Below are 27,518 nucleotides of genomic sequence, written 5' to 3'. Positions count from 1 at the left end.
CTGTGACACAATCTAGGAAATTAAGTAATCTATTTATTGTAATTTTTTTGGTAAATGACCTGGTAAAATTGTTTTAGTAGGATAAGTAGAAACTTTTAAACAATCCAGCAAAGGGCTTGTATGAGAAAATCAGTGAGATGCCAAGGTATGACTTGATTTCCATTATTCCATCTGAAGAGAAAGTATGATTGCAAAAAAGGAAGTGTTTACATAAACTGATAATAACTTGAGAATTCAGCAAAACACAGCCACGTGTTCCTGAGCTTTCTTCCATAAAAGTCTCACCATGTCTGGCAGAGCCCCATTCACCTTCACTATGAGGGGAATCATAGTAGCACTAGTGCTCACCCTTGTAGGTAAGTTTACATAGCCCTTCTTCATCTCTCTCTCCCCAAACTTCCCTAATCCCAGTGGCAACAACTGGATTCAGACTAAATGTTACTCATTTGCTTTTTCCATCTCTTTATGCAGATAGCCAGAAGCTTGATATCGGTAAGTAAACTTCCTTCCATAGCTTTTTATTGGTGGCTTTGTTGTGATTTTTGGATATTAGAACATGGTTGCAAGTGTTGTGAAAATGGCTATTATTCTCCACAGAGCCTGGATTCAGCAGCAAAATGAGCCACGTGTACAGCTATGAAGGTTGGGTGTTGAATGGGCTTCAAGAGAAAAATTTAGCCAAAGCTGGTGTGCGCTTGAGCAGCAAACTAGAGATCAGTGCACTGTCGGAGAACGCTTACCTCCTCAAGGTACCCTGTCTTCTTCCAAGCATGCCATGCAACTGTCAAATATAAATCACAGGCATTATTGCATCTGGCTAGTCTGTGGTTTAGGGAAGCTGCAGGAAACACAACTGGACACTTAGTCCTGCAGGCGTCAGAGAATGATCTGCAAGCTAAAGTTTCAGAAGTACCAAGCCATATGGCATCCAGTAACTTACTTGTGTTTGTTGTGGAAATTGTTCACGGCAGGTGTTCCTCAATACTGTGTGGGAAATAGATGTGCCACAATCAGGGTTTCTGTTGAAAAAATGGTTATTTCTAAATCAAGGCAATCAAGTCTGCTTTAAGACTTGATTCTAGTCTCAATGCACATTTCCAACCTCTGGGGGAAGACAGGACTTGGGTATATAAAATCATTATCATTAAGGCAATTAATAAATATATACTTAAACACCAATAGAAGCTAATGACAAAAAGTGGTAAGTGGTGAAAGATCAAAAAATGAAAGGCATAAAAAAGGAGCACATAATAATAGTCAGTGTTTGTCTAGTGCAGTAAAAGGTCTGTACATGTGAAATCATGCTTCTGCTGGCATCAATACAGATAGGACCTGACCCATCCAAAATAAATGTTTCAGAAAAACATTTTTGTCTTTTAAACTCAGTTACAAATCAGACCTTCTTTATGGGGGCACTGAGTACAGTGACAGAGCTCTCACTGGTTGCAGCTGAGCTGTGGATCAAAAAAGGGTTGATTCCAGCAATTCACAAATATGAATCAAATACAGCAACTAATTTAGTTAAAAAAAAAAAAAAGAAAGAAAGAAAGAAAGAAAATGGACAAGTTAAAATTAAACACTTTAAAACTATACTTTCCCAACATTTAGAATGCTATAAACTTTTTTTTTTTTTTAATCCTACATTTAATCTAAAGCAGAATATTTATTTTAAGTCAGAAAATATAGGGAGAATTTTATTTAATTTTTGGGTTTTATTACCTTTTGAATCAGTTTTTATTACCTTTTGTCAGTAAAATGTTTTAAATGGGAGAAAGTAGCAATATGTTAAGTGCTTCTCTAAGATAAAACAAACTGCTGACCCCACAGGGATTGTACTAGTTTTGCAATAGTGTAAGCAAGAGACAAGAGAATCAACTGCTGTACAAACTTCTAAGTCTACAATTGGAAGAAAAGACCATATAACTACTAATTATGTTAATTTCTTCTAATCTGTTTGCATATTTAGTACCTGAGTAATTTTATTCACATAAGCATCTTCTCTTAATTTCCACCCAGATCCGCTCTCCGCAGTTTGAGGAGTTTAATGGCATCTGGCCAAGGGACCAGTTCGCTCGATCTTCTAAAATCACCCAGATAATTTCTTCATGTTTTTCCCGGCCCTTCAAGTTTGAATACAACAGTGGACGGGTTGGAACCATTTATGGCCCAGAAGACTCCCCTGTTATATGTATTAACATAGTGAAAGGAATACTGAATATGATACAGATAACCATTAAAAAGTCACAGAATGTGTATGACTTGCCAGAGGTTTGTATTTTCCATTCTAAACCAACTTCACTGAAAGGCTATATTCTCTTTAGGTGCTCTTCCTTCCAATTTCTGTTTATTTGCATCTACTTTCAAATGCTTGTCATGCAAAAAAAAAGTAAGATTTGCATTCACGTAGAAGAAAATGTGTACATCTGTGTTGAATGAATTACATGCTCATGTAATTCATGATATTGTTTTTTAGACATCTGTCATTAAGACTCAACATGCATTTCTCTGAATTAAAAACAATTGGTAGCTATGGATGTATTTGCTATATGGCTTCTTTGATACAGCTACTTGATCCATGTTATTTGTTCATTGGATTGCTTTTCATTTTAAACTCCATCCCATCTGAGTACTGTTCATGTGTAATGCTAACAGGTTTCAAAAGATAATTAAGACTGTACAGGTCCTTCCCCTCATACTGCTCCTTCAGAATCTTTGTTCAATAAAACAAAGTGAAATCCTGATATAACTGGGAAATCTCATTATCTGTATTAATCTGCCAGGCTGGAATTGGAGGTATCTGCCATACAAGGTATGTCATCCAGGAAGATAAGAAGAACAGCCGAGTCTTGGTTACCAAAACCATAGATCAAAATAACTGCCAGGAAAAAGTGAAGAAGAGTGTTGGAATGGCCTACATCTATCCTTCTCCTGTTGACGTGACGGTACGTGACATGTGAAAAGATCTTTCTAGTTCCAAGCAGAGCTAATCTGTTCCCATTCACTCTTTGGGTTTCTCTCTCCTCCTCCAGAAGGGAAGGCTCATAAAAGGGACTGCAGCTTTCTCCCACAAACTGAAGCAGACAGACAGTGGTACTCTCATCACAGAAGTGGTGTCGCAGCAGGTGTATCAGATCTCACCACTCAGTGAACCTACTGGTGTTGCTGTCATGGAAGCAAGGTAGGTGGGATATGAGCTTGCTTTACAAAGTGAGAATACTTAGAGCTTCTGCCAGTTGCTTCCACCCCAGATTGAAGCAAAATGAGACTTGACCTCCACAGCAGGTGGGCAAATCTGCAAGTACTCATACTTGGGGTTTCCTCACTTATAAAAATTCCACGAGCCATTCTTCATTTGTACTTTTAGTGAGCTTAGCACTACAATTACAAGGAAGAAAAGGAGAAAAGTTCTCTTGCTCACTTATACCATAAGAATGCAACTTTACTACTCTGTCCTGATAAAGGGGTAATTTTTAGTGTCAGGAGGAGGGTGGTGCACATGGAAATAGATCATTGACTACCTGTCATTAGCACTCGGTCAGAAGACAGCAGCGTAGCTCCTGAGAAAAGATTTCATTTCAGATGGCTCTAATACTATTTTATTCCAATTAGAAGGCTTTAACATTAGCAAGATCATTAGCAAATGGTTTTACTGTCATAAGAAAAATTATTAAAGAGCAAAATTGATACCGTCACAGTATCACTGAACCAAAAACTGACCAAGGCAAATGGAGGAAGACAGCTAATTCATTCCTCACATGACACTTGTTTCTTGACAGACAAAAGCTCACCATGCTTGAAGTGAGAAGTGAACAGGGAGGCAGCCCAGACATTTCTGTGCAGAGCTATGGAGGCCTCCGTTACGACTTCCCATCAGAATTGCCACAGATGCCACTGCAGCTAATCAAGCTGAAAAACCCTGAGCAACGGGTATAGTTCTTTTTAACTCTCCAGATTTGCTTCTTACTTAAAAAAAAAAAAAAGATAAAATTCGAATGCTTTTGTTATGTATGCCCTCTCTCTCATGTCTTGTAACAGATAGCAGAAACACTGCAACACATAGTCCTGAATAACCAAAAAGATTTCCACGACGACGTTCCATACAGATTCTTGGAGCTCGTCCAGCTCTCCCGGATAGCAAGTGCTGATACTCTGGAGTCTCTCTGGAAACAATTTTCAGATAAACCTCGCTACAGGTATTCTATTGTATGAACTGGTAAGAAGCACTCCCATTTAGGGAGACTTGAGAGACAAAATTAAGGATTTTTTTTTTTCCCTAAACCTGCCTGCAGACGGTGGCTGCTGAGTGCGGTTTCTGCATCAGGCACAACAGAAGCACTCAAATTCATCAAGACCAGAATTCGAAATGATGACCTTAACTACCTTCAGACTCTTCTAAGTGTTTCTTTTGCTCTGAATTTAATGAAAGCTGATGAACAGAGTATTCCAGTAGCAGCAGTGAGTAAATCCATGTGAATTTTTCCTATCTGAGAACAAACAGAATGATAATTGATGATTATTGTAGTACAGATGGTCGATTCACCCCGAGAACAGCCTCCAGGACAAGATGCAAGCAGGCGAAGACATTTATTACATTATACAGCAAAGTTATGCAGTCTTTTTGAAAGTATAGCTGTCACTTCTTAATTGGCTATTGTCTACTGGCATGCATGCAATTAAGGCATACAATAGGTTAAAATAACAAAACAATATTTTAACACATCCAACCAAATTCTGACTAATTTCTCTCCTTCAGTTACAAGATGTTTACATTCTTCTCCAAGTCACAGGCTAAACATAGCCTTCCCTAATTCGAACAAAGGCAAACCTTCCCCTACAGATGATAACCTTAGATTATAAAGTACATTAGAAACTGGATTCTCCTCCCATGTATACTAATTTTGTACAAATGTTGAATGACTAATTTCTTTTTGCACTACATACATGAAAGGAGATGCAGTTCTGTGTCTTTATTTCACTACAGGGATATAAAAATCATTCTTCCATAGCAGTTTCTGAGAGTAACACCTATTTTAGTTTGTTGGGATAATGTCAGGTGTTCCACAGACAAAATTTTGTCCGTTTCAATCTCTTCTGAAATACATGCTAATTTTTGTGTCATTTGAATTGTTCTTTTAATTACAAACTAGTCCTGTCATCTGGAAAGTGCTGCAAGTGAAAAGAGTAGTGCAAACATCAAATATTTTGATGCTATAATGAATTATTCATTCCTATCTTGACTAAATATTCTTCTCAAATTGGAAAAAAAAGATAGGATGTGAGAATTCATCACAATATAATTGAATTACACATTTTTCTAAAGACACTCTATTTATAGACTGATGTTTACCCATAATCTTTGTGTTTTCAGTGTAATGCTCAGCTGAGGAAAATCAAAATAGTCCTAGGTAAACTTACATATATGCTTATTTTTATTGATCCAGTAGGGAATTAAGCTCATAAGTGGCACTCGCAAACATCTACAAGATGATTTAATTTGTTTGGAAAGTGCTCCCTGAGATAAACTCTGCTGATTTTCCTGCTCTGAAAGCTATGTCAAGAACTGTGATAAATACCAAATTCATTTTGTTTTTTCTCTCTTCCCCCCCCCCCCCCCCCCCCCGGCCCGCCGCAAGGATTTAGTGACCAGTTCACGAATTCAGAAAAGCCCCGTACTTCAGCAAGTTGCTGCCCTGGGATACAGCTCCGTGGTCAGTAAATACTGCTCTCAGACCTCAGCTTGCCCTAAAGAAGCTCTTCAGGTGGGTGGCTTTTTCCTCAGGTTGCTCTTACTAGCTCAGTAACACTCATTACTTTAGCATAATTCTTCAAAGCCAGAGAACAAAAATGTCAATTGGACTTACAAATTTCATAGGACTCCTTCAGAAGAAAGGCAATGCTTCATGATTGAAAGCACCTTTTTCACATTGTATGATAAAATCCTGACTCATTTTATTAAAACTATTTGGGTTATTGTGGAGGGATTTTTAGTGGGTAAGAGGAGCATTGTGGATAACCTATATATTAGGAAGAAAAGACTAAGTTGTGCTTTGCCTTTAGCCCATCCATGACCTGGCAGATGAAGCAATCAGCAAAGGCCGTGAAGACAAAATGAAATTAGCTCTGAAGTGTATTGGTAATGTGGGAGAACCAGCCAGCATCAAGCGCATCCTGAAGTTCCTTCCCTTGTTTTCATCCAGTGCTTCTGATATCCCCATCCACATTCAGATTGATGCCATAATGGCCTTAAGAAAAATATCTTGGAAGGACTCCAAAGCAGTAAGTATAATCCATTGGGATTTCTTTATTTTGTGAATTAAGAACATATATACAATAAAGGGTATTGCATTTAATGGTATCCTGTCTGTGGACTCACCATGTTTGGAAAACAAAATTAAAATCTTTAAGAGCAACACAATACAATGTTAAATTTCAGCTGATGTTTTCTTTTAAGCTGTTAGTCAGTAGGAAGTTTCCAGAAGGATATCAGTGGTGTTTCATCTGTCATAACCAATTAAGTCCTGTGCTAGTTATATGTGGTAGAAATGCATGCTTTTCAGATGGCTTAGTTATAAGAGCTATGTGTGATGGCACTTATTCAGACTGTCTTTGGTGAGTCCCTTTTTAAAGTAGTCTAAAATAGTGAAGCGCGCTGACTGAGTCAGTGGGGTTAGTACAAAGAATGATTCTGTCTTATTATCTACCATTGTTTCCTCCACAAATCTTTGAATGTCAGTAACACCAAAAGCTATGCTGATATTTTTTAATTGTGTTGTGAATGTATTGACCCAATAGATTGCCATGTGGACAATGATTTCAGACTCAGTGCCCACCATTCTCCATGGGGCTGTTCTTTCATGGTCCCTTCAACTGTCTTAATAAAATGATGTGGGAGCACACAAGTCAGGCAACCTTTCTGCAGGGATGATGACCCCTTTTCCCATAGTTCTTATGGGTTACATATAGATCAAGCCTGCAAGGAAGGTTTGAATTATTGGTGATTCCAAACACTGTTTTCTCTCTGCAGGTTCAGGGCTATCTGATTCAGATCCTTGCAGACCAGTCACTTCCCTCTGAAGTCCGAATGATTGCTTGTGCTGTTATCTTTGAGACAAGGCCTGCCCTTCCTTTAATAACAACGATAGCTAACGTGGCAATGAAGGACAGCAATCTGCAGGTGGCCAGTTTTGTGTATTCCCACATGAAGGCTTTGGCAAAGAGCAGTTTGCCATACATGTACAACATGTAAGTACAGACAAGAATGAAATGGGTGATCGACCTTCTGCAAACAATTTTTGTTATATTCTTCTTAGTGAGCACTGCAGGCACTGACAAACTGAACAATGGATATTTTCTGCATATTATTAACTTTCTCATTCTGTTCAGATCTTCAGCTTGCAATATTGCCCTTAAGCTGCTGGCCCCCAAGCTGGACAAACTGAGCTATCGGTATAGCAAGGTCATTCATATTGATGGTTACTTTGGTGAGTAAAAACATTTCAATGACCAGGAAATTTTCACTGCAGAAATATATTCATAAGAGGCATAAAGTTATTTGGAGAAATACAGCACTCTGCATTTCAATGAAAAATTGACTTAAATGTGACAGTCACATATTTAAAAGTACATGAGTAGCCATTTATTATTAATTTTAAAACAGTTAACATGTATGTTATGTCTTAGCACTGGCAATGGAAAAAGCTACAAATATTATCTTGAATGATAAACACAACAGTGAAAAAAAAAAAGGTCTCTTTTGTTTACTTCTGCCATAGATAACTATAAAGTAGGTGCTGCTGGAGATGTCTATGTTATGAACAGCCCAGGAACGATGTTCCCATCAGCAATAATTTCCAAGCTGAAGGCATATTCGGCAGGGTCAGTGGCTGATTTGGTGGAGGTAAATATCTACTTTAATCAATAATAGAGCAAATCAGAACTTAAACTGACCATGAAGTTTCATCTCTGTAAGTATGTTTCAGACTGCTCCTTCTCATGCTGTGTTGGTAGGCTGGTGTTCGCGTGGAAGGCATCACAGACGTCATCATGAAGCAAAACATCCCATTTGCTGAATATCCCACCTACAAAAAGATAAAGGAGATTGGAAAAGCTGTAGGTATTTTCTGAAACCAGGCATGAAGGGGTATTTACAGGAAGGGGTATTTAGTGAGGCTTTGTACTACTGAAGCGCTGTCTCAGGAAACAAACTACATATCTAGCAGTCAGTCTTTCTGTGAAAGAGAGAACTGTAGTGGGACTGCAGGGGTTATCACTCCTGTGATGGCTGCAATACCTTCTGCAAATTGTCACTCTGGCGCTGCCTCCTCCCCACTTCACATGTGGCTGCAGAAGCAGCACAGGAGGAGAGAGAGGGGAGGTGATCATTGCAGCATGGGGTTTGTTTCATGCCGGCCAGGCTTCCTCCTCCTTCCTTTCACCTACTTCACTTTAGTTTACAAGAATAAGAATATACCTTTTTCTACAAGTGAAAAGGTGTTTTATGGCTGTGCTTTCAAACTGGGTTTAGTGGCACTAACATTAATAACGGTACCAATAGCTCTGCGTAACTGTTATTGTAGTGGAAAACACTGGACAAGAGGCTATTCGTGGGCATCTCAGTGACAGGGAGTAAGACTGAATTAGTGACACTGTTTACAAAAGAGCAAATAAACACAAGCAGCAATGCAAAATTGCAGCTTGGTAGGTGATGGGTCTGATCACCTTGCAAATTACCATTTGTAGAGTGTTGTATTAAGGAATTTTGCTTGTTTCTTTATCTGTTTTCTAGCTGCTGGGATGGAAGGAACTGCCAGCAGAAACCCCACTGATATCAGCCTACTTAAAACTATTTGGCCAGGAGCTGGCCTATGTCAACATCAACAAGGAAGTCCTGCATCAGGCTGTGAAGGTACAGGGGATCCCTACTTTTCCTTGGAAGATTTGACAGTATTGTATTTTTATTTCCCAATGGTTTGGCTCTCTGTTTTACTGCAGGCTGTGCTAGAACCTGCTGACAAGAACACAGTGCTGAAGAGAATTGTCAGCCAAATCCGCAGTGGCATTTCAGGACAATGGACACAGCCGGTGTGGCTGGGAGAGCTGCGATACATCATTCCTACCTTCACTGGTCTGCCACTGGAGTACGGCTGGTACACAACTGCTCTGGCACGTGCCGCACTCCGTGGTGAGTTCTGAGAGGGAACAGGCTACCAGGGCTGGAAGTTAGAACTAATTTTAGTAGTGGAGGAGAGACACTGATGATGTTTGAAGAGAAGCTGGACACAGATGATTTCTCCCTCATCTTTAAATAGATTGAAGACAGAGCTGGTGAGGCGAGAATCTTGGAAGCCAGAGAGAGAAAGGTTACAGCATTTGAGGCCAGAAAAACAATTGCTGACACAGACATGAGCAGAAAGGGCTGGTTCCTGAGAGAGTCACTTATAAGCTAATCAGTATTCAGTGGTGATTTAAGCAGAGAAGAAAATAGAAATCAGTCAAAACACAAGTGATGATCACAGATTGCATCAAGTTGGAAGAGACCCTCAAAGGTCATCTTGTCCAACCCCCCTGCGGTCCAACTAGATCAGACTGCCCAGGGCCACATCAAATCTGATCTTGAATGTCTCCAGGGGCAGGGCCTCAACCACATCCTTGGGCAACCTGTTTCAGTATTTTACCACTCATTGTAAAAAAATGCCTCCTTATGTCTAACCTAAATCTACCCTGCTCCAGTTTAAAACCATTGTTAAGAAAGACATGTTAAGACGTACAGAAAGAAGAGGGCTTGTAAAGAGACAGAGAGCTCTGTTGTAAAAGGATAAACATGCAAGTACAAATACTTATCAATAAATTAACAGAGGGATCATACTATTTGTTGTGCATCAGGCTTTTAATTTAGGCAAAACTAACCCTTAATTCTGATGACGCCAAATAAGGAATGAAAGGGATAAGTACATGTACTTGTGCTCTTTATGGAAGTCTAGTATATGCCCAGACCTCACTGGTTTTGGGTTTTGGACCTCCACCCATTGTTTTGTGGTTGTTTTTAATTATGTTTGGTGGTAGTTTTGGTTTGTTTTTTCTAAATGGCATCCTTGTAGCCAAGCTGAGGAGGTATTGATTGGATGGATGGACTACAAAGTGAGGAAAGGTTGTCTAGATAGCTGATTTATCAAGAAAATTATCAAGAGTAATAGGTAATTACACCAACATAGTCAACAGATGACAATCTAATTGGTGGCTTATTAAGAGCAACATTCCTCCATTGTTTGCACTTGCTCATTGTCTCTTCTAACAACCTAAACTTTGGAGAAGAAAGCACCCTCAGAAAATCCATGTCAATGATGACACTGAAATGGTGGGAGCAGTCACTGCACTCAGGTCTCAGGATTCCACCCCGGGGACATGCTGGAGAGGATAGCCCGACATAAATGTGATGAAATTTGACACAGACAACACAAAGTCCTTCACCTGGAATGGAGTAACCTTTAAAAGTGTAAAGGCTGGGTATCACCCAGACAGCGTCTTTGCAGGAAAGGGACAGGGAATGCTGGAGGACAAGCTAGTATAGTGAATCAGCAGTGTGCTCTGGTGGTGATGAAGGCCAACTGCATCATTGGTTGCAATAGCAAGAACAGAGATACCATGAAAATTATTTCCCCCTCTATTACACACATCTGAGGCTCCATCTGGAGTACAATGACCAGTTCACAATACAAGAAAGATATCGACTCCTGATGTGAGGAAAGACTAGAAAACAGAGTTTGTTTAGCCTGGCTGCCTACCCACCATTCACTGTCTTTCAGCCCTTAGTATTTCTGGAATTTAAATGTTATACAAATTAACAATCTTTCCATTTGGGTCAGCTCTTTATTTCATGACTGTATTTTTATTTCCATTCTCAATATGTCACATCAGAACCAAGCTTTCTGTATGTTTTCAGTATTTTGAAGACTCATAAAAGATCTCACAACCCCCAAAATCTGTTTTATTTTCCTGCCATAACACAAGTATTACCTCTTCCAGAAAAATGTATCTTGTTCCATTCAAATTAATTTTTTTTACCATGTTTAAATATTATTCTGTCATTTTGCAGTTGATGGAAAGACAACTCCCCCTTTAACTGGAGATTTTAAACCTTCCCAGTTGCTTGAATCCAACATACAGATTCAGTCTGACATAAATCCAAGGTATGGCAGGTTGCTAAAGCTTTATATGTATGTTGGAGGTATTTAATGAAAAGGCAGAACCACGTGTTCAAAAGAGCACCTTTTTTACATCTAACCACTTCACTCTGTTTCAGCTTATACATACAGACGGTTGCGACAATGGGTGTCAACACAGAATACTTTCAACAGGCTGTTGAAATTCAAGGCAAGGTCCTGATAAGAGTGCCACTGAAATTTGATGCCAAGATAGACATCAAACTGAAAAATATTAAGATCGAAACAAATCCATGCCGTGAGGAAAGTGAAATAGTGGTTGGAAGGTACAGAAACATTATGTTAGAATACTTATTGTTACTGAAACCTTATGAAATTCATTAGTCAGTGACTTCCATAGAGGTTTCTAGATAGACAGTGACTTTTCAGTGTGCAACAGAACCTCTGGGATAAAGAGCAAGGAAGAGAAGTAGGGGAGTTAAAAGATAACTAAATTATTTAGGAGTTTATTTTTTCTTTTAGTTTGCTTACTATTTTGTGGGTTTCATTTTTGTTGGTTGATTATTTTATTGTCTTTTAGTGGCTTTGATGTTTATTTTTCATGGTTTGGAAATTTGCTCAAATTTATCCAGCTTTTGAAAACTTCCTGTGATATAAGGAGCTGACATTTGTTGTGAACTCATATTTGAAATGATTTACCTGCTTCTGTGCTTATCTCAACAGACACAAGGCTTTTGCTGTGTCAAGAAACATTGCAGAACTAGGTGTTGAAAAGAGGACCTCAATTCTCCCAGGAGATGCTTCCTCAAGTATTGTTGAAGAACCTTTCAAACCATCAGAGAGAGCTTCCAGTGAAGGCTTCACAAAGGTAATCTATTACTTTTTTTGCATGTATCTTAATATTTCCCCTCTCTGTGATGCACATCTGCAGTTTTACTCTTGCCTGTGCTAAGCTCACAAGTGGTATTCACATACTTATCTCCAATGCAGCAAGGAGCTGACAGCACATCAAAGAAACAAGTCTATAGCTCTAAAGAGGACTTTCACCTTGGTGCAAGAAGAAAAAGTCGTAAACAAGACATTTGTGTCAAACTGCGTCATCTTGGTTGTCAGCTCTGCTTTTCTGGAAGGACACAAGATGCCAGTTTCCTGAAAAATACATATCTGTACAAATTAATTGGAGAACACGAAGCTAAAATAGTCTTGATTCCAGGTACAATATTGAACACAAGCCTTGTCATTGTAAGTTTATTGGTGCTGCTTGAATCAATATAACCTTCTAATGTGTGGAATTTATATGTAGTTCAAACAGATGCTGACATTGACAAAATTCAGTTGGAGATTCAGGCAGGATCCAGAGCAGCTTCCAAAATAATTGATGTGATAAACTCAGAGTCTGAGGAAGTGGATGAGTCATCTCCAGATGAGAATGTTAAAGCTAAACTGAAAAAGATTCTAGGCATTGAAAATGTATTCAAGGTAAGAGACATGGAGCATGGGAATATTTTCCTATTAATGAAGCCAAGAATTTGAACTTCAGTGTGGAAAGCTGGCACAGGAAAACAAGGATGGGGCTAGTTTCAGAGATGCCAGTGCCAGGCCGGTCAGCCAGTTCCACATTTGGAGGGACCGATTCCAATAAGTGTATCTATCTGGGGCTGGTCTTCTGTGCTAGGCTAGATTTCAGGTAGGCAGAGTGAGTCTAAGGGAGTCCTGCAGCTTCTGCAGTGAGAGAGACAGAGAAGTTTGAAAGGCTGATGTGAGCAACTTGTCTGACAGTCAGAGAAGTCTAACTTTGTAAATACAGAAGTGGATATACCCCACTCTTGCACTTCTCTTTGAACTGGTTTTGCAGGTTGCAAATAAAACACGACTCCAGAAGAAGGAACCTTCTAAGAAAAGAAACACTTTGCTAGCAGAGCTTGGGACAGACACCAATGCAAAAAGCCCCTCCAGTTCATCTTCTGGCTCCTCAGCTGTCTCATCATCATCTGCTGCTTCTCCTGATCGTATAAAGGCTGTGGATGAAGACGAGAATGATCAAGCAAAGCAAGCAAAAAACAAAGATGCAAGCAGCAAGAGCAGTAGCAGTAGTGGCAGAAATAGCAAGAGTAGCAGCAGCAAGAGTAGCAGCAGCAGCAAGAGTAGCAGCAGCAGCAAGAGTAGCAGCAGCAGCAGCAGCAAGAGTAGTAGCAGCAGCAGCAAGAGTAGTAGCAGCAGCAGCAAGAGTAGCAGCAGCAGCAAGAGTAGCAGCAGCAGCAGCAAGAGTAGTAGCAGCAGCAGCAGCAAGAGTAGTAGCAGCAAGAGTAGCAGCAGCAAGAGTAGTAGTAGCAGCAGCAAGAGTAGTAGCAGCAGCAAGAGTAGTAGCAGCAGCAGCAAGAGCAGTAGCAGCAAGAGTAGCAGCAGTAGCAAGAGCAGCAGCAGCAGTAGCAAGAGCAGCAGCAGCAGTAGCAAGAGCAGTAGCAGCAAGAGTAGCAGTAGCAAGAGCAGTAGCAGCAGCAGCAAGAGTAGTAGCAGCAGCAGCAGCAGCAAGAGTAGTAGCAGCAGCAGCAGCAGCAGCAGTAGTAGCAGCAGCAAGTCAAGTCACCACAGCCATGGGCATCACTTACGGTATCTGAATGACAGTAGTAGTAGCAGCAGCAGTAGCAGCAGCAAGTCATCCAGTCACCATAGCCACGGGCATCATTCAGGACATTTGGAAGGTGGCAGCAGCAGCAGCAGCAGCGATTCCAAAATATGGGTAACTCTGCTGCTAATGTTTGCGAATCACATTCCTGATGGCAGCTGATTCTGCTTCATAAATCAGGAAATTATAATATATAAAATTGCAACATTTATTCTGCAAAAGCACCTGTGCTTGTTGTCTCACATTTCTGCTTCAAAGCATCTCAAAAGTTTCCACAAGTTTGTTGAAACTTTTTTTTATAGGCAGGAAACCATTTTTCTGCATGTTTCTGTCTTGGTTTTGTGGTAATGCTTTACAAATGCTTTATATGAACTTCAAATATTGCATTGTGTGCTTGTGACTAAGCATACAGAACTATGAATGAATGATAATTAGTAAAATCCTTACTTAATTTCCAGTGCTCAGATTTCAATGCAATTACAACATTTCTTTTATTCTGGGAATTTTAATCTTCATGTTTTTATTTTCAAAGGAAGTTCGTGAGGTTTATCAGTATCGCTTTAGATCAGCGCACAGACAAGAGGTGAGTTTTTCTATCCTCAGTAAATTAAGGATGAAATTGGTCATGAGTTGAATGGAAACCTTTAAAGGCAACTTGTTGTCTTTATTGAGGAAAAACTATAGTACAGATAACATTTAGAACACCAAATGTCTTTTTTTCTGAGAGGTGTAAAGACAGAGAGCTATGTTCTCCTTTGTGCTGTGCACATGATGCCATTTGAGGTTCCACAAAGTAGATGCAAAGCTCTGCCAGAGCAGTGCCAGGTACTGGTGACACACAAATTTTCCACACAGGGAATTCTCATATCATTCCTTATTTGTTTGTTCTGAGGATTCTGATATACTTGGGTAAAAAAGATTTTTCAGATCTAGACCACGTTTTGCAGGACAAAGTGTAGTGCAAGTCATTGAGTCGCTCAGGGTTGGAACATGAATTTACCAACACAAAGTGCCACGACAGAGAGTATTCTTCAGTACTGCCTCTATCAATTTCCTCATGTATGCTTCTAAGCTGTCATCTTGAGCATAACGTGTTTTCTTCTTGCAGTTCCCAAAAACGAAAATCCCAAATGACAGCCTGAGAAGCACATACTCCTCTACCAAATCCAGTCATGCCTCATCTAAAGATGATTTCCAGGTTAGTTGCATCATTTCTAGGGATTTTTGACAGCTTGGAAGAATGGGAGAGTAGCCACACACTCACAGTATTTGTACAGCTAGGAAAATGGGAAGAGAGAAATACCAACCTCTCAAGTCTCAGACATCAATCAAGAATGAGACATGCACCATAGCTCCCACACACACTTTCCTCTGCAGTGGGGTGAGAGGATCCTTCTTACTTAAACCACTGCCTGCCCCACAGAACTCACAGCTGAAGTGTGAGGTGAAAGCTAGACCAGCCAGACAGATAAACCGGAGGGCACTAGCTGGGGGGTGTTATTGTGAGAATGAGTGATGAGTACAATGGACAGCTGATGTTGTTAGATTAAACCACTTCCTTTCATTCACAAGCAAATGTATGGGTACTAACAATGCAGCTCGAATCACATAATCCATTACTGTATTCCAGTGATATGAATATTTCCATGGTATCAGCTGTAGCTCAGGAAATGGCACAAATTTTGGCTCATGTAAAATACAGTGAGAAAAACGCATCTCTGCACGCAGAGGCACATGCACATTAAAGACATATGCATGAAAGCTTACAGCTGGGGGGTGTGGGGGTCTGGTACATATGCCTGTTTGTGGTGTGCATTCTGGTATGTATTTGCAGTTTACTTGCTTATTTTTCATTTATCCATCTTGCATCTAAAAATGTTCCATGGTAATTCTTTATATTAATTACATTATTTTCCTATTTTCTCCCCCTTCATCTTAGCCAAAGTTTTTGGGAGATGACAAAACACCAGTATTAGCTGCTTTCCTTTATGGCATTCAGAATGATAAGAAAATAGGCGGCCTCCAGTTTGTGGTATATGCTGACACTGACTCCATCAAGCCCCGGGTGCAGGTATTTGTGTCAAACCTCACAGATTCAAGCAAGTGGAAGCTTTGTGCAGATGCTTCAGTCCTCAATGCTCACAAGGCAGCGGTAAGGCTCAGAGGTAGTTCTATACAGCTATATGCATCACAGGAAACCCACGCTCCATGCATTTAAACATGGACCATTTCTCTCTCTGCTACAGGCTTACCTGAAATGGGGCCAAAACTGCAAGGACTACCAGATTTCAACTGAACTGGTAACTGGGCGGTTTGCTGCCCACCCTGCTGTACAAGTGAAACTGAAGTGGTCTAAAGTTCCTTCAAGTGTCAAATCCATAGCAGAATGGTGAGGTTTTAGTCTTCAGTGACACTCTTTCATGATACTGGTTGGCTGGGAGAAATCAGCATCCATTCATGAGGTTCCAGAGGTTAAAGTACCAGCTATTATATTACTCGGTGATTTGTTTGAGTACTGCTTTCAGACGTAAAATCTGAGTGGGAGATCATAATCCTACTGTAATGTAGTGTAATTCTTTATTCTGTGTATAATTATTGAAAGCTGAGGAAAGCTGAGCTTCCTTTCACAGAACACTTGATCCTTAAAGCAAAAAGTGGTCATAGGGACCTAACCAGTGATCCTGAAGGCTCTGTACACTACATACACACAGACGTGAGACAGTCTGTTTGGGATGTGTGCTTCTTTTTTGTTTCTCTATTTCACAAGCTCTTTCTGATTTGAATTCTCAAAGGTTTTACAAGTTTGTCCCTGGGGCTGCATTTATGCTGGGGTTCTCTGAAAAAACGGACAAGAATCCTTCCAAACAAGCCAAGGCGATTGTGGCTCTGACTTCTCCAAGGACGTGTGATATTGTTATCAAGCTTCCTGATGTAATTAAGAAATATTATTATCACTCTCCTATTTCTTCTAGTGAATAAGTGAGACTATTGCATTTTAGTTACAGTGGTTCAGTTCTGAGAAAGAAAATTAAGTAAGCTTCAGTCTGACTGGAAATTGTGAACAACTGACTCGAAAGTATAAACAACTTTTATTTATTTTCAACTTTTTTTATATTATATCCAAGAATATTCATAGAGTGGTTTTGTTCATGGAAAAAGAGAGTGCCACAGGTACTCACAATGTCATGCATTTCCACCTGTAGTAGCTCCTTAAGTGTTCACCCAACCATATTTGAAGGAGAGTGATTAATTCTCTCCCAGTAATATCCGAATGATGACCCACATGATGAGAGAAAGCTCTAAGCAGAAGCAAAAAGCTCACAGGCAGTGAGTCAGATGAGTTGTGTTCACATAATGTCTTCATCAGCCTTAGTGGAAGAAAGCAACATCAAACTGCAAATAGGTGAAAAAGCTGACCCCAGCTGTTTGCTGTGAATACCTGGTACAAATACATTTTGAATGTGTGTTTTATTTCCTTTTCAGATGATCATCTATGAAAAAGCCGTGAAGCTTCCCCTGTCACTCCCTGTAGGTCCAAAGATACCAGCTTCAGAGCTGCAGCCTCCCATCTGGAATGTCTTTGCTGAAGCCCCATCTGCAGTGCTCGAGAATTTGAAAGGTCAGAAGGATGACATCTTCTGTCTCCTCAATTATTTGAGCACCTTCTGAATTTTTCTGGGATTGTCTGTTCCCAGTTAATTTAGAAATGTGCTGTAATAAGATGAGAATTGTTCAACTGGGAGAGAATATTGTGCACATAGCAGAGAAATCATCAGTGTTTCAGAGATCAAGATACCAATAATCTGAATTGATAATATTTGAACCTTCTGGCAGTTACTTTTTGCTCAATAAAGGAGTATATTTCTCAGGCCACTTTTAGAATTTATGGGTGCTTAGTAGCCAAAAGCCTTTGTAATCCATACAGAAATATCACATAGTGGAAAAAAAAAAGATAAAGCTAAAATAATATAGGACTAAAAATAAGATATGCCGCTTAATCACTTTCTTTTATGGAAAAGCAAATACTCACTGGCATTTTATTTATCCAGCTCGTTGCTCAGTTTCCCATGACACCATCACAACCTTTAATGGAGTTCAGTTTAACTACACAATGCCAGCAAACTGCTACCACATCTTGGCACAGGATTGCAGCTCTGACCTCAAGTTCACGGTGATGATGAAGAATGCTGAAGAAGCTGTGAACCTGAAAGCAATCAACATCAAGCTTGGCATTCAGTAAGTAACTCCTGCCACGTTCTGGGGGCACAAGGGACTTCACTGTCCATATTTAACATGAAAGGAGGAGCTTAGATCTGGGCTTTACTGCAATGGCTGGCACCCCATAGCAGTTCAGCATTTCCCTTATTTACTTTCCATGCATATTTAATGTGATGATGAAGGTGTTATCCTGCATTTAAGGTGACAAGAATACCCCTGATGTGATTTAAGTAATTGAAATGAGCTTATGCTATGACCAGTGATAATTAGTGAGCAGGAAAATGCCTTTGTCACTGTATGCATGTGAATGTGATACAGAGTATCAACACTTTTCTCCTTAACAGTGAAATTGATATGCAGCCTGAGAAGGGACAGGTGAAGCTGCGGGTAGATGGGGTTGAAAGCCCCACAACAAATGTTACCTATACATCTCATGGTAAGCGGCACAGCATCTGTTGTTTTTCAAGTACATCTTAGGAGAAAGAAAAGAAGACCAAATGAAAAACACCCAAACTCTGTCAAGGAGATTTTATGAATTTGTATTCAACAAGTATTTCTATTGTTAGTTGTAAGGTTAATATTTAAGAATGTGTATTTTACATTCTAAGGTTAATATTAATAAGGGTTATTATTAATAAGGGTTCTGCACATTGGCCACAACAACCCCATGCAGAGCTACAGGCTGGGGTCAGAGTGGCTGGAGAGCAGCCAGGCAGAGAGGGACCTGGGGGTGCTGGTTGATGGTAGGATGAACATGAGCCTGCAGTGTGTCCAGGCAACCAAGAGGGCCAATGGCATCCTGGCCTGCATTAAGAACAGTGTGGCCAGCAGGAGCAGGGAGGTCATTCTGCCCCTGTACACTGCACTGGTTAGGCCACACCTCGAGTACTGTGTCCAGTTCTGGGCTCCTCAGTTTAGGAAGGATGTTGACTTGCTGGAATGAGTCCAGAGAAGGGCAACGAAGTTGGTGAGGGGCTTGGAACACAAGCCCTATGAGGAGAGGCTGAGGGAGCTGGGGTTGCTTAGCCTGGAGAGGAGGAGACTCAGGGGTGACCTTATTGCTCTCTACAACTACCTGAAGGGGGGTTGTAAACAGGCAGAGGTTGGTCTCTTCTCCCAGGCAGCCAGCACCAGAACAAGAGGACACAGTCTCAGGCTGCACCAGGGGAAGTTCAGGCTGGAGGTCAGGAGGAAATTTTACACAGAGAGAGTGATTGCCCATTGGAATGGACTGCCTGGGGAGGTGGTGGAATCGCCATCACTGGCGGTGTTCAGGAGGAGACTTGACAGGGTGCTTGGTGCCATGGGTTAGTTGATTAGGTGGTGTTGGATGATAGGTTGGATGCGATGATCTTGAAGGTCTATTCCAACCTCGTTTATTCTATTCTATTCTATTTAAGAACATGTATTTTACTCACTTGGATAGGAACATTTAGAAAGACTGATTAAAGTGTGAAGAGCCTTGAAATGGCCAAACTAAGCAAGCTATAACTAAGATGAAGATACTTCCTTTTCTTACATTACTGCAATTCCAAATTTGTGTAGAGCTTTGGTTATGCTATAAAATCATCTTTGATTAAAACTTTTTTCTAAAATTCACCATGCTTGTATGTGAATGCTTTTCCTAATTTGAGCTGTATAATTGGGCTAACATTCTGAAATCTGCCAGGAACACATATGGAGAATGGGTGAAATAGCCTGCTTGCTTCTTTCAAAGCTGGAATATTTTTTTACTGCTGCGAAAAGTACAGGAGGATCTTGTTTCATCTTGTGCTATGCAGCCAGGAGCTAGGGACAATGCAGGTTGTTTCCTGACTGTAGAGCTGTAGTATACAAAGCCTGCTTGCTTCTTTCAAAGCTGGAATATTTTTTTACTGCTGCGAAAAGTACAGGAGGATCTTGTTTCATCTTGTGCTATGCAGCCAGGAGCTAGGGACAATGCAGGCTGTTTCCTGACTGTAGAGCTGTAGTATACAAATCAGGTTAAGTCTTGCTGAAATTGGGTTAGCATCTGCCAGTGCTGAGCTCTGTCCTATTTGCCATGTACTTGGGAAGCGATAGTTGTGCCAGAAATAGCTCCGGTTGCGATCAGCGTGTTCTTTGTAATTCCTTACTCCAGTATAGTGTACTCAGGGTGTTATGTACCTGCACAACTGTGCAGACATTATAGACAGCTCTGTAATAATTTCTAGAAATAAACACAAATACATTGTTAACTCAAAGAAAAAATCATAAATATGTGATAATTGTTTTCAAACTTTTATTCAGATACCCATTTATATACACATTTCTACATCATTTCATTGATTTTTCTCTTCTTGAATAGAACAATTGAGGGATTTCAAGGAAAAGCACATTCTAGAATCATGACAGTTGTTTTTTTCCTCTCTTAACAAGGCCAGATAAGGGTCTAATTTTTGTTTTGGTTTTGCTTTGTTGCGTTTTCTTTTCTTCTAGGTGCTTCTCTGTGGATCTACAGTGAAGCGCAAGGGCTTGCACTTATTGCCCCAGCCTATGGCATCGATAAATTGTACTTTGATGGGTACACATTCAAGGTATTGTTCCTCATAAGCTTGGGTGCTGAGAAAATTCCATAGTATTCTCTTAAATCTTTACATGAGTGCAAGAGTATAGAATGGCAAAGCCAAATGTGTGTAGGGCCCAAAAAGTTCCAAAAGGGAACCTGACACTACAGGATTGCATAGTCCTGCTCTTTATTTCTGAGTGGGAGAAGTGAGACTCACCAACGAAAGTATGTTATTCCTGCAGTACAGGAGTGTTTGGTAAACGGGCCTGTGAGTGTACATGCATTGAGTCAGCAGTACATTTGCAAGAAAAAATGAATTTTCAGCTCCTGTCCACTGGTCTTGCATCTGTATAATTCTTTAAATCAGCAAAAATGCAGCTACTGATGCATAAGATGAATGAAAGCTTTAAAAGTTACACTAAAAATAATGTGAAATGGGAAATCAGTGAACCATACTGTATCTATCACCTGTACTATGAAAACATTCAACAGAAAAAAGCTTCAGCATATTAATAGTCTAGACTATTAATAAATTAACATACTGGACTGGCATAGAAGATTTTGAAGGCTGTAACAGTTATAGATGCTGCAGCACCATGGGGGTTTGGCATCAGACTGTCAGACCCTTTTGAATTCTTGCCAAAAAGATTTTAACTGTTTGTACACTAACTTGTAATGGAAGGGACCTGCACAGCAAAAATCTATTCCATAGGTATTACTTTTCTTAACTTGAAATGGTTTTGATGTTTTTTCTCAAAGATTCAAGTTGCTTTATGGATGGCAGGAAAAATGTGTGGAATATGTGGAAAATATGATGCAGAATGTGAACAGGAATATCGGATGCCCAATGGATATCTAGCTAAAGATGCAGTGAGCTTTGGGCATTCTTGGATCTTGGAGGAAAGGCCTTGTACAGGAGGTATGGAAGCTCTTATAAATTACATACAATATTGCTGTAGTTGTTCAGAAAATGCAGGCTCTGTTTAGAAAATTTAAAATCCATAAGTATTTTAAAAACAGAATAATTATTAGGTTGCACCTTAAGTCTTTGTTTCAGTTTTGAAGTATATAGAAGAAGACCAGAAAAAAAACATGTAAGGTGATGAATTCACATGGAATGCACAACAGCATTTTCCAGACATCAATTTCCAGCATTTGACCCATCAAAAATCAGATGGGGATTAATAATTATTACCATGGCTGACCACCTGATTTTTGAACCAGTGCAACCTGTCAAGCAAAGAATTCAAGTGCATGAACAGTTTCAGGGACTTAATTACATGGTTGAAAGGAAAAAGCTGTCTTTTAAGTGTTTCAGTAGATTAGGATCTTATGGTGTGCTGTCAACTGAGGTTATTATGCAACAGCATAACATAGTGCTGTGAGGAGGACAAGCATGCTGCCTTTGTAAAGACTTGCCCTGGTGGAAAGGGCATCCTTAGTGTCTGGATATGGCCTCTGCATCTTTACCTGTGCATTTACTGTTATTCTCCTACATCTTCGTCAAGAATACTGGACATAAAACTTGCTTTAGGTGGATGTGAAGTCCACATGCCTGTACACAACAGTGTTCTCATGGTTGGTAGTGACCTTGTGTTGTGTTTCATCTAACATATGGTTGAAACAGCTGGAATTTAAAGAATAAAGCCTATAGTCAGGAATAAATTGTAATGCATTTAGTTTCTCACACACTTCTAACTGCTCCTCTGAAATTAGATCAATATTACTGGCTGGCCGCAATGACTTTTGGGCTCTCTCTGCAGCCATTCTGTGTCTGAATGACAGGGATAGTAGTGTAATTCTTTAGTGATTATTTTTACTTGGTCAGAACCACACACATACCTCTTTCTTTCCACTGCTGAGTATTCAGTGCTTTGGAATGTGGTTTTGCTGCTATTTAGTAAGACAGTTTGCTTTGGAAAATGCTTATCTGAAAGTACCTCAGATTACATTTCCACAGGCCAGTTACATTTGAAAGTAACTTTTCATAGCTCCATATCTAATTAGCTGACTTGAAAAACTTATCAGTCAGTGATGGTGCTTCAATTGCAATCAAAATATAGTCTTCACAGAGGAAGGTTGTTTGCAAATTGTGAGCCTCGGCCGATGGGTCCTTTTGGGGAGACGTGGAGATTTTTCACGTAAGCACATAAACTATCCCCAGCAATTGTGTTACAGCCTGCAAACTGCGGCGCTCGTTTGTGAAGCTTGAGAAGACAGTTCAGGTTGTGGGTGTAGAGTCCAAGTGCTATTCTACAGAGACCGTGCTGCGCTGCATGAAAGGATGCTCTGCCACCAAGACTACTCCAGTCACTGTTGGTTTCCACTGTCTCCCAGCTGGTAAGTCAAAAGAAAGCCTACTGAATAGGAACTGCACAAAAGTCAAGACTGTGCCTTGAGGAGACTGTATTGTGGCCTTCCAGTATCTTAAAAGGGCCTACAAGAAAGCTGGTGAGGGATTTTTTAGGGTGTCAGGTAATGATAGGACTAGGGGGAATGGAACAAAAATAGAAATGGGTAGATTCAGATTGGATGTTAGGAAGATATTCTTCACCATGAGGGTGATGAGACACTGGAACAAGTCAGCCAGGGAGGTGGTGGAAGCCTCATCCCTTGTGATTTTTAAGGCCAGGCTGGATGTGGCTCTGAGCAGCCTGATCTAGTGTGAGGTGTCTCTGCCCATGGCAGGGGGGTTGGAACTAAATGATCCTTGCGGTGCCTTCCAACCCTAACAATTCTATGATTCCATGACTCAGTTGTTCCACTTGAATCTACCATATCCACAGAGAGGGATTTTCTGTGCTACTGAGTGAAGATCTTTCCTTGGTTTTTTGTTGTCTGTTTTTTTTTTGTCCCTAATATGTAAAACTTCCTTTAGTGAAAAATGTAACTTTCTGGTGTAATTTTACTAAGTTTTTCATTATACTGCATCTAAAATCTAAACTGAAATCCCCTTCGTGGTGCTTTGAGCTGACAAGATAAGGGCAGAATAGTACAGGCAACACTCTGACTTATCTGAAAATCTGTGTCGTGCAGCCTGTGAAGATTCAGCTACATCCGATCACATGCAGCACCCTGAAATGGGGATCTTCACCTTGTATATTTTAATATATCACTGCCTTTGGACATGATCCTGCTTCACTGAGCTGACTTAAGCAATAGAAGGGCAGGTGTAGACAGGATTCCTGCACACAGGTGCAGTGATACAGAAGAATGCCTTTTTTATAGGTATATTGTAGATTATAAGAGATTAGATAAGGTAGATATAGATTATATAGATGATAGGTTAATGTCTGTTTTCCAAGTTTGTTTCTAGTTTAAGATCAGAGTATCCTTTCCTAAATGTACTATTAATACAATTCTACATGGAAGTAGCAGTTTTCAAGGTAGAATTGACTTATTAATTAAGTGGGTTTCCTGGAACATCTCTGTGTGATTTAGGCAAACAGAAACAGTGAGAAGCCCAGCCTGCTGTAATTAATGACTAGTAAATGATAATGGCATGATAAATACTGTACCTTGCAAAACTGCTTCTGAAGTGTGCTATTCACTTCTCGTTTTGTGTTCCACATCAGATTCTGCTACCAGCCTGACGGACAAACAAACAAAGTTTGACCAGAAGTCAGAGGACATGCAGGCCACTGTTGATGCACACATAGCATGCTCCTGTGAGAGCGAAGACTGCAGTGCGTGAAGCTGTACATTGCAGCACAACCAAAACCAGAAACACTTTAATGTTTTTATTGTGTGGTGTAAGAAAAGTCATCTTAAGGAATAATAGAGATACTTGTGTGGAATCTTCCTAAGTAATTTAAAGTATTGAACTTTATTTGTGTAGAAACTATTATGATTGCCCATAAATATCTGATTTCTTAATAAATCCATGCATGGAATAAAATATCTAAAGGCTTCCTATTTCACTGGCTATGGAAAGAGGAGATCCACATGTGTTTCTTCTTGTCACTCCCCATTTCATAGACTCCTTGAGTCCATGATCACCATCTGTGCACTGGGTGTGTCTGTCAGGCCCCCCTCAGGGATATGGATTGGTTAATTGTGGTACCAGATTCCTGCTTGTTTCCTCCAGTGCTTCCCTCCATGGTGCTGGCATCCTATGCACCCAGGGCAGGAACTGATCACCTCTTTATGATGCGGCATGCTCTGCAGCAGCAACTCAGCTATGGTGGTCTGCAGCAACTACATGACATACCAGTGCTGCACATCATGCAGAGAACAGCAAGATCAGAGAATAAGCCTGAGTCTCATCTCACTGGATAAGGCTGCTCTGAGGGAGTCAACCACATGTAGTGTTCCTGATGCATCACATGCAGAAACTAGTTGGAATCAGGGGACTTTGAGGAGGACATGGTGGAGTTACCACCATGAGGGTCTGAAGCAGAGACAGACTTTTGCACTTCAGGTGAGGTGCCTCAGTCTCCATGCCCAGTGTGAGCCCTCGTTGTGGCACCATCACTAGGCAGGCTCTGCCTCCTGTCCACCTACTTCACATCTGCTGTGACTGCTGGAGCCCGAAGGATTCCAGTGGATTGAAAGATGTTTTGTTCTTACATCTAAGGCTGTGCTTGCAGGCCAATATGTGCACTGGGTAAATTAGTTTTTCAAAGCATTGTCTTAGAAGATGGCATAGACAAAACTATAGAAGGCAATGAGATTGCTGGCAGCTTAAGTCATCAGGAGTTTTGCATAGATTTCAACAGCAATGGTCTTGTATTTTCTTATCTGCCTTAATCCATCTGTGTTCTCCCAATAAATACACACACATCCATCTACTTTTATTAGTGACTGAACAAGTGTTCATTTTTTTATACCAAAGGTTGTTAATGCAAAGCAGAATATGATCCTACAGAACTGTTAAAAATCTTGGTAAATTAGTTAAAAGAGAAGCAAGTTATCTGGGTCTTAAAATCAGTAGAAGCCAGTGGGGGGCGGGGGGTGGGAAATCATGAAAATCATGTGGGGTGGAGAGGTAATCACTGGATAGTTTTTGAAAACACTTGAGAACATTCTGTAAAAGTTGTGTCTTGGATGTGAGTGTTATTGTTTGGATGTGAGATTTATAATTTGGAAGGTTGATATCCTTAGTACCAAGAGAAATGTGTTTGAAAGACACGTACAAATACAGTTACATACTGTTTAAATGCTCAGCAAAGCGGTGGGGAGCTGTGAGCAGGCAGTGTTTGAGTACTACCTGGCAGCAGCAGTAAAGCAGTGAGCTGCTTGTCAGGAAGTCACATGGAGTAGTGATAGGAAGCTCAGCCTTTTCAGGTAATCCCTGATGTTGAATCGAGCAGAAGCCAGGGCTTTTGTTGACCCCGGAGCTGGGATCCATGGTGGGGCTCTAGCATGAGCAACCAGCTACCAGACTCCTCTGTTTCCAGGCTGCTAGGGTTGGAGCACAATTTTGTGGAGATGTCCATCTTTCAGCCACCATGCTCTGTGCAAATGGTGTGATGAGTGCAGCCATTATGCCCTGGCAGGAGACCTATGGGCAAGTGTCATCCAATCACCATGAAATCCAAAGCACCTGTGGTAGTGTGGGGAGATGTGACCTGTAGATGTCCACCTAGCAGAGGGATACAGAGAGGCCTTTGCCTCTCCCCACCACCGCCATTGTGGACAGAGACGAGCACAATTCAAAGGAAATGCTGTCCAGGGCAGGTCCTGGAAGCGGCAGAGTTGTCAATCACCCTCACAATTTTCATAAGATTCTCCTTTTTTCATCTTAGTTCAGATTATATCCTTTGGAGAAACATGAAGTGTGAAGGGACTGTGAATGTGGGAGGGACAGGCTGAGAGATGAAATCATTCTTGATGTACTGGAGAAATGTTCAAGAAAATAAGTGGGTTCAGTTCTACTAAGAAACAAAAAAAATCAAAGCCCTTACCAAAACAGTTTGCTTACACTTGGAGCAGAAGTACAGATGCTCCTGTGCTGTGGCAGCAGCATGCCAGAGGTCACTGGGGATGCAGTGTTTCCTGCCAAAAGCAGGGGTGGGTTGGGGACAAGGTGCTGTAAGCCCCAGGCTGTAGCTTTTGGGGAGATCCTGCCTGTGCAGCCGGGCACAGCCCAAGGGGGGACCCTTCTTGTGAGGATTGTCATGGTTTGTGGTGTCATTGTCTCAGTCTAGTGTTTTCATGATATAGTGTTACTCTGAGACACTGGGTACAAGAGTTGTTGCCTTTAATCTGCCATCACAGCAGCACTCTTCTGCTTGCACTGCCTGGAGTCCTCACTGCCTTCAGCTGTGCAGCTGCATATAGTTATTCCATAATATATTAGCTTTTGAGCCTCTATTACCAGTCACCAGTATCTGTATAGCCAAATCTTTCAGCTACATTCACCATTTACCAAATCTACAGAGACATGACACAACTCACTAGTGAATGGCTTTTCTGACACATGCCATCAGTTTTACAAGGGAAGGAGTAAAACAATCAGGACCAGAATACAATGCTGGTAAAACCATGATGAAATATTTGCCATGCTTCAAAACTTATTTCTTTTTTTTTCCCCTGCAGACAAAATCTTAGATCTAGAAACAAAGTCCACAGTTCATCACATGTAAATTATATCCCAACTACCAATTACGAAAAACCCATCAGCTAAAGAGCATTATGAAAACTAAGCTGTCTTGGATGGAAACCACTGATTTGTTGATGAGAAACTGAATCCACTCCCCTCCCAGACTGAGCTGGGCTTCTGTTCCCTAGCTATGGAGAAGGTTAGTGAGCAAACAGTGGCTGTGAAACACCAATGTGAATCCTTCAGTCCTGGGGCCGCTCTCCTGTTGGGAGTGATGTGGATGGCTCCCTCTGCTTCAAAGTGAGACCAGCTGTGTGGGACAAGGGAACCCAGGGACCAAGTCAAACCCTGGAACCAAAAGCACCTCGAGGGACTTGGAGGATTGCCTCCAAAGGGAGTGTGAACATGCCTGTTGATGGGAGATGGGATGAAGATGCTGGCCCT

The 27,518-nt window shown here is 40.7% G+C and overlaps 1 protein-coding gene across 1 annotated transcript; it reads left to right on the top strand.

The window, feature by feature from the left end:
• The first annotated feature begins 286 nt into the window (after window positions 1-286).
• On the top strand, window positions 287-24,379 carry LOC137442166 (vitellogenin-2-like). Its single transcript, XM_068140499.1, has 35 exons — window positions 287-360; window positions 476-492; window positions 598-749; window positions 2,017-2,268; window positions 2,781-2,942; window positions 3,030-3,178; window positions 3,777-3,927; window positions 4,036-4,193; window positions 4,290-4,455; window positions 5,634-5,759; window positions 6,058-6,276; window positions 7,025-7,242; window positions 7,384-7,481; window positions 7,773-7,897; window positions 8,008-8,109; window positions 8,786-8,905; window positions 8,992-9,181; window positions 11,093-11,186; window positions 11,300-11,485; window positions 11,883-12,027; window positions 12,150-12,372; window positions 12,463-12,638; window positions 13,015-13,899; window positions 14,318-14,368; window positions 14,894-14,983; window positions 15,725-15,937; window positions 16,032-16,174; window positions 16,578-16,716; window positions 17,269-17,404; window positions 17,835-18,021; window positions 18,348-18,439; window positions 20,461-20,558; window positions 21,290-21,449; window positions 22,709-22,870; window positions 24,106-24,379. Exons 1-35 carry the CDS (start codon window positions 287-289, stop codon window positions 24,222-24,224), a joined length of 5,778 nt encoding a protein of 1,925 aa, XP_067996600.1. The 3' UTR covers window positions 24,225-24,379.
• The last annotated feature ends 3,139 nt before the right edge of the window (window positions 24,380-27,518 follow it).

Source organism: Melanerpes formicivorus, unplaced genomic scaffold (assembly GCF_026170545.1).
Source record: "Melanerpes formicivorus ecotype bairdi unplaced genomic scaffold, bMelFor1.0.p_v2 SCAF_7, whole genome shotgun sequence".
Taxonomy (NCBI): Eukaryota; Metazoa; Chordata; class Aves; order Piciformes; family Picidae; genus Melanerpes; species Melanerpes formicivorus.
This window is presented reverse-complemented; position numbering and strand designations above follow the sequence as displayed.

Coding starts and splice junctions, on each gene's coding strand:
- LOC137442166 (XM_068140499.1), top strand. CDS start 287: ATGTCTGGCAGAGCCCCATTCACCTTCACTATGAGGGGAATCATAGTA. Junction 15,938..16,031: donor TCAATGCTCACAAGGCAGCG/GTAAGGCTCAGA, acceptor TCTCTGCTACAG/GCTTACCTGAAATGGGGCCA. Junction 16,175..16,577: donor GTCAAATCCATAGCAGAATG/GTGAGGTTTTAG, acceptor GAATTCTCAAAG/GTTTTACAAGTTTGTCCCTG.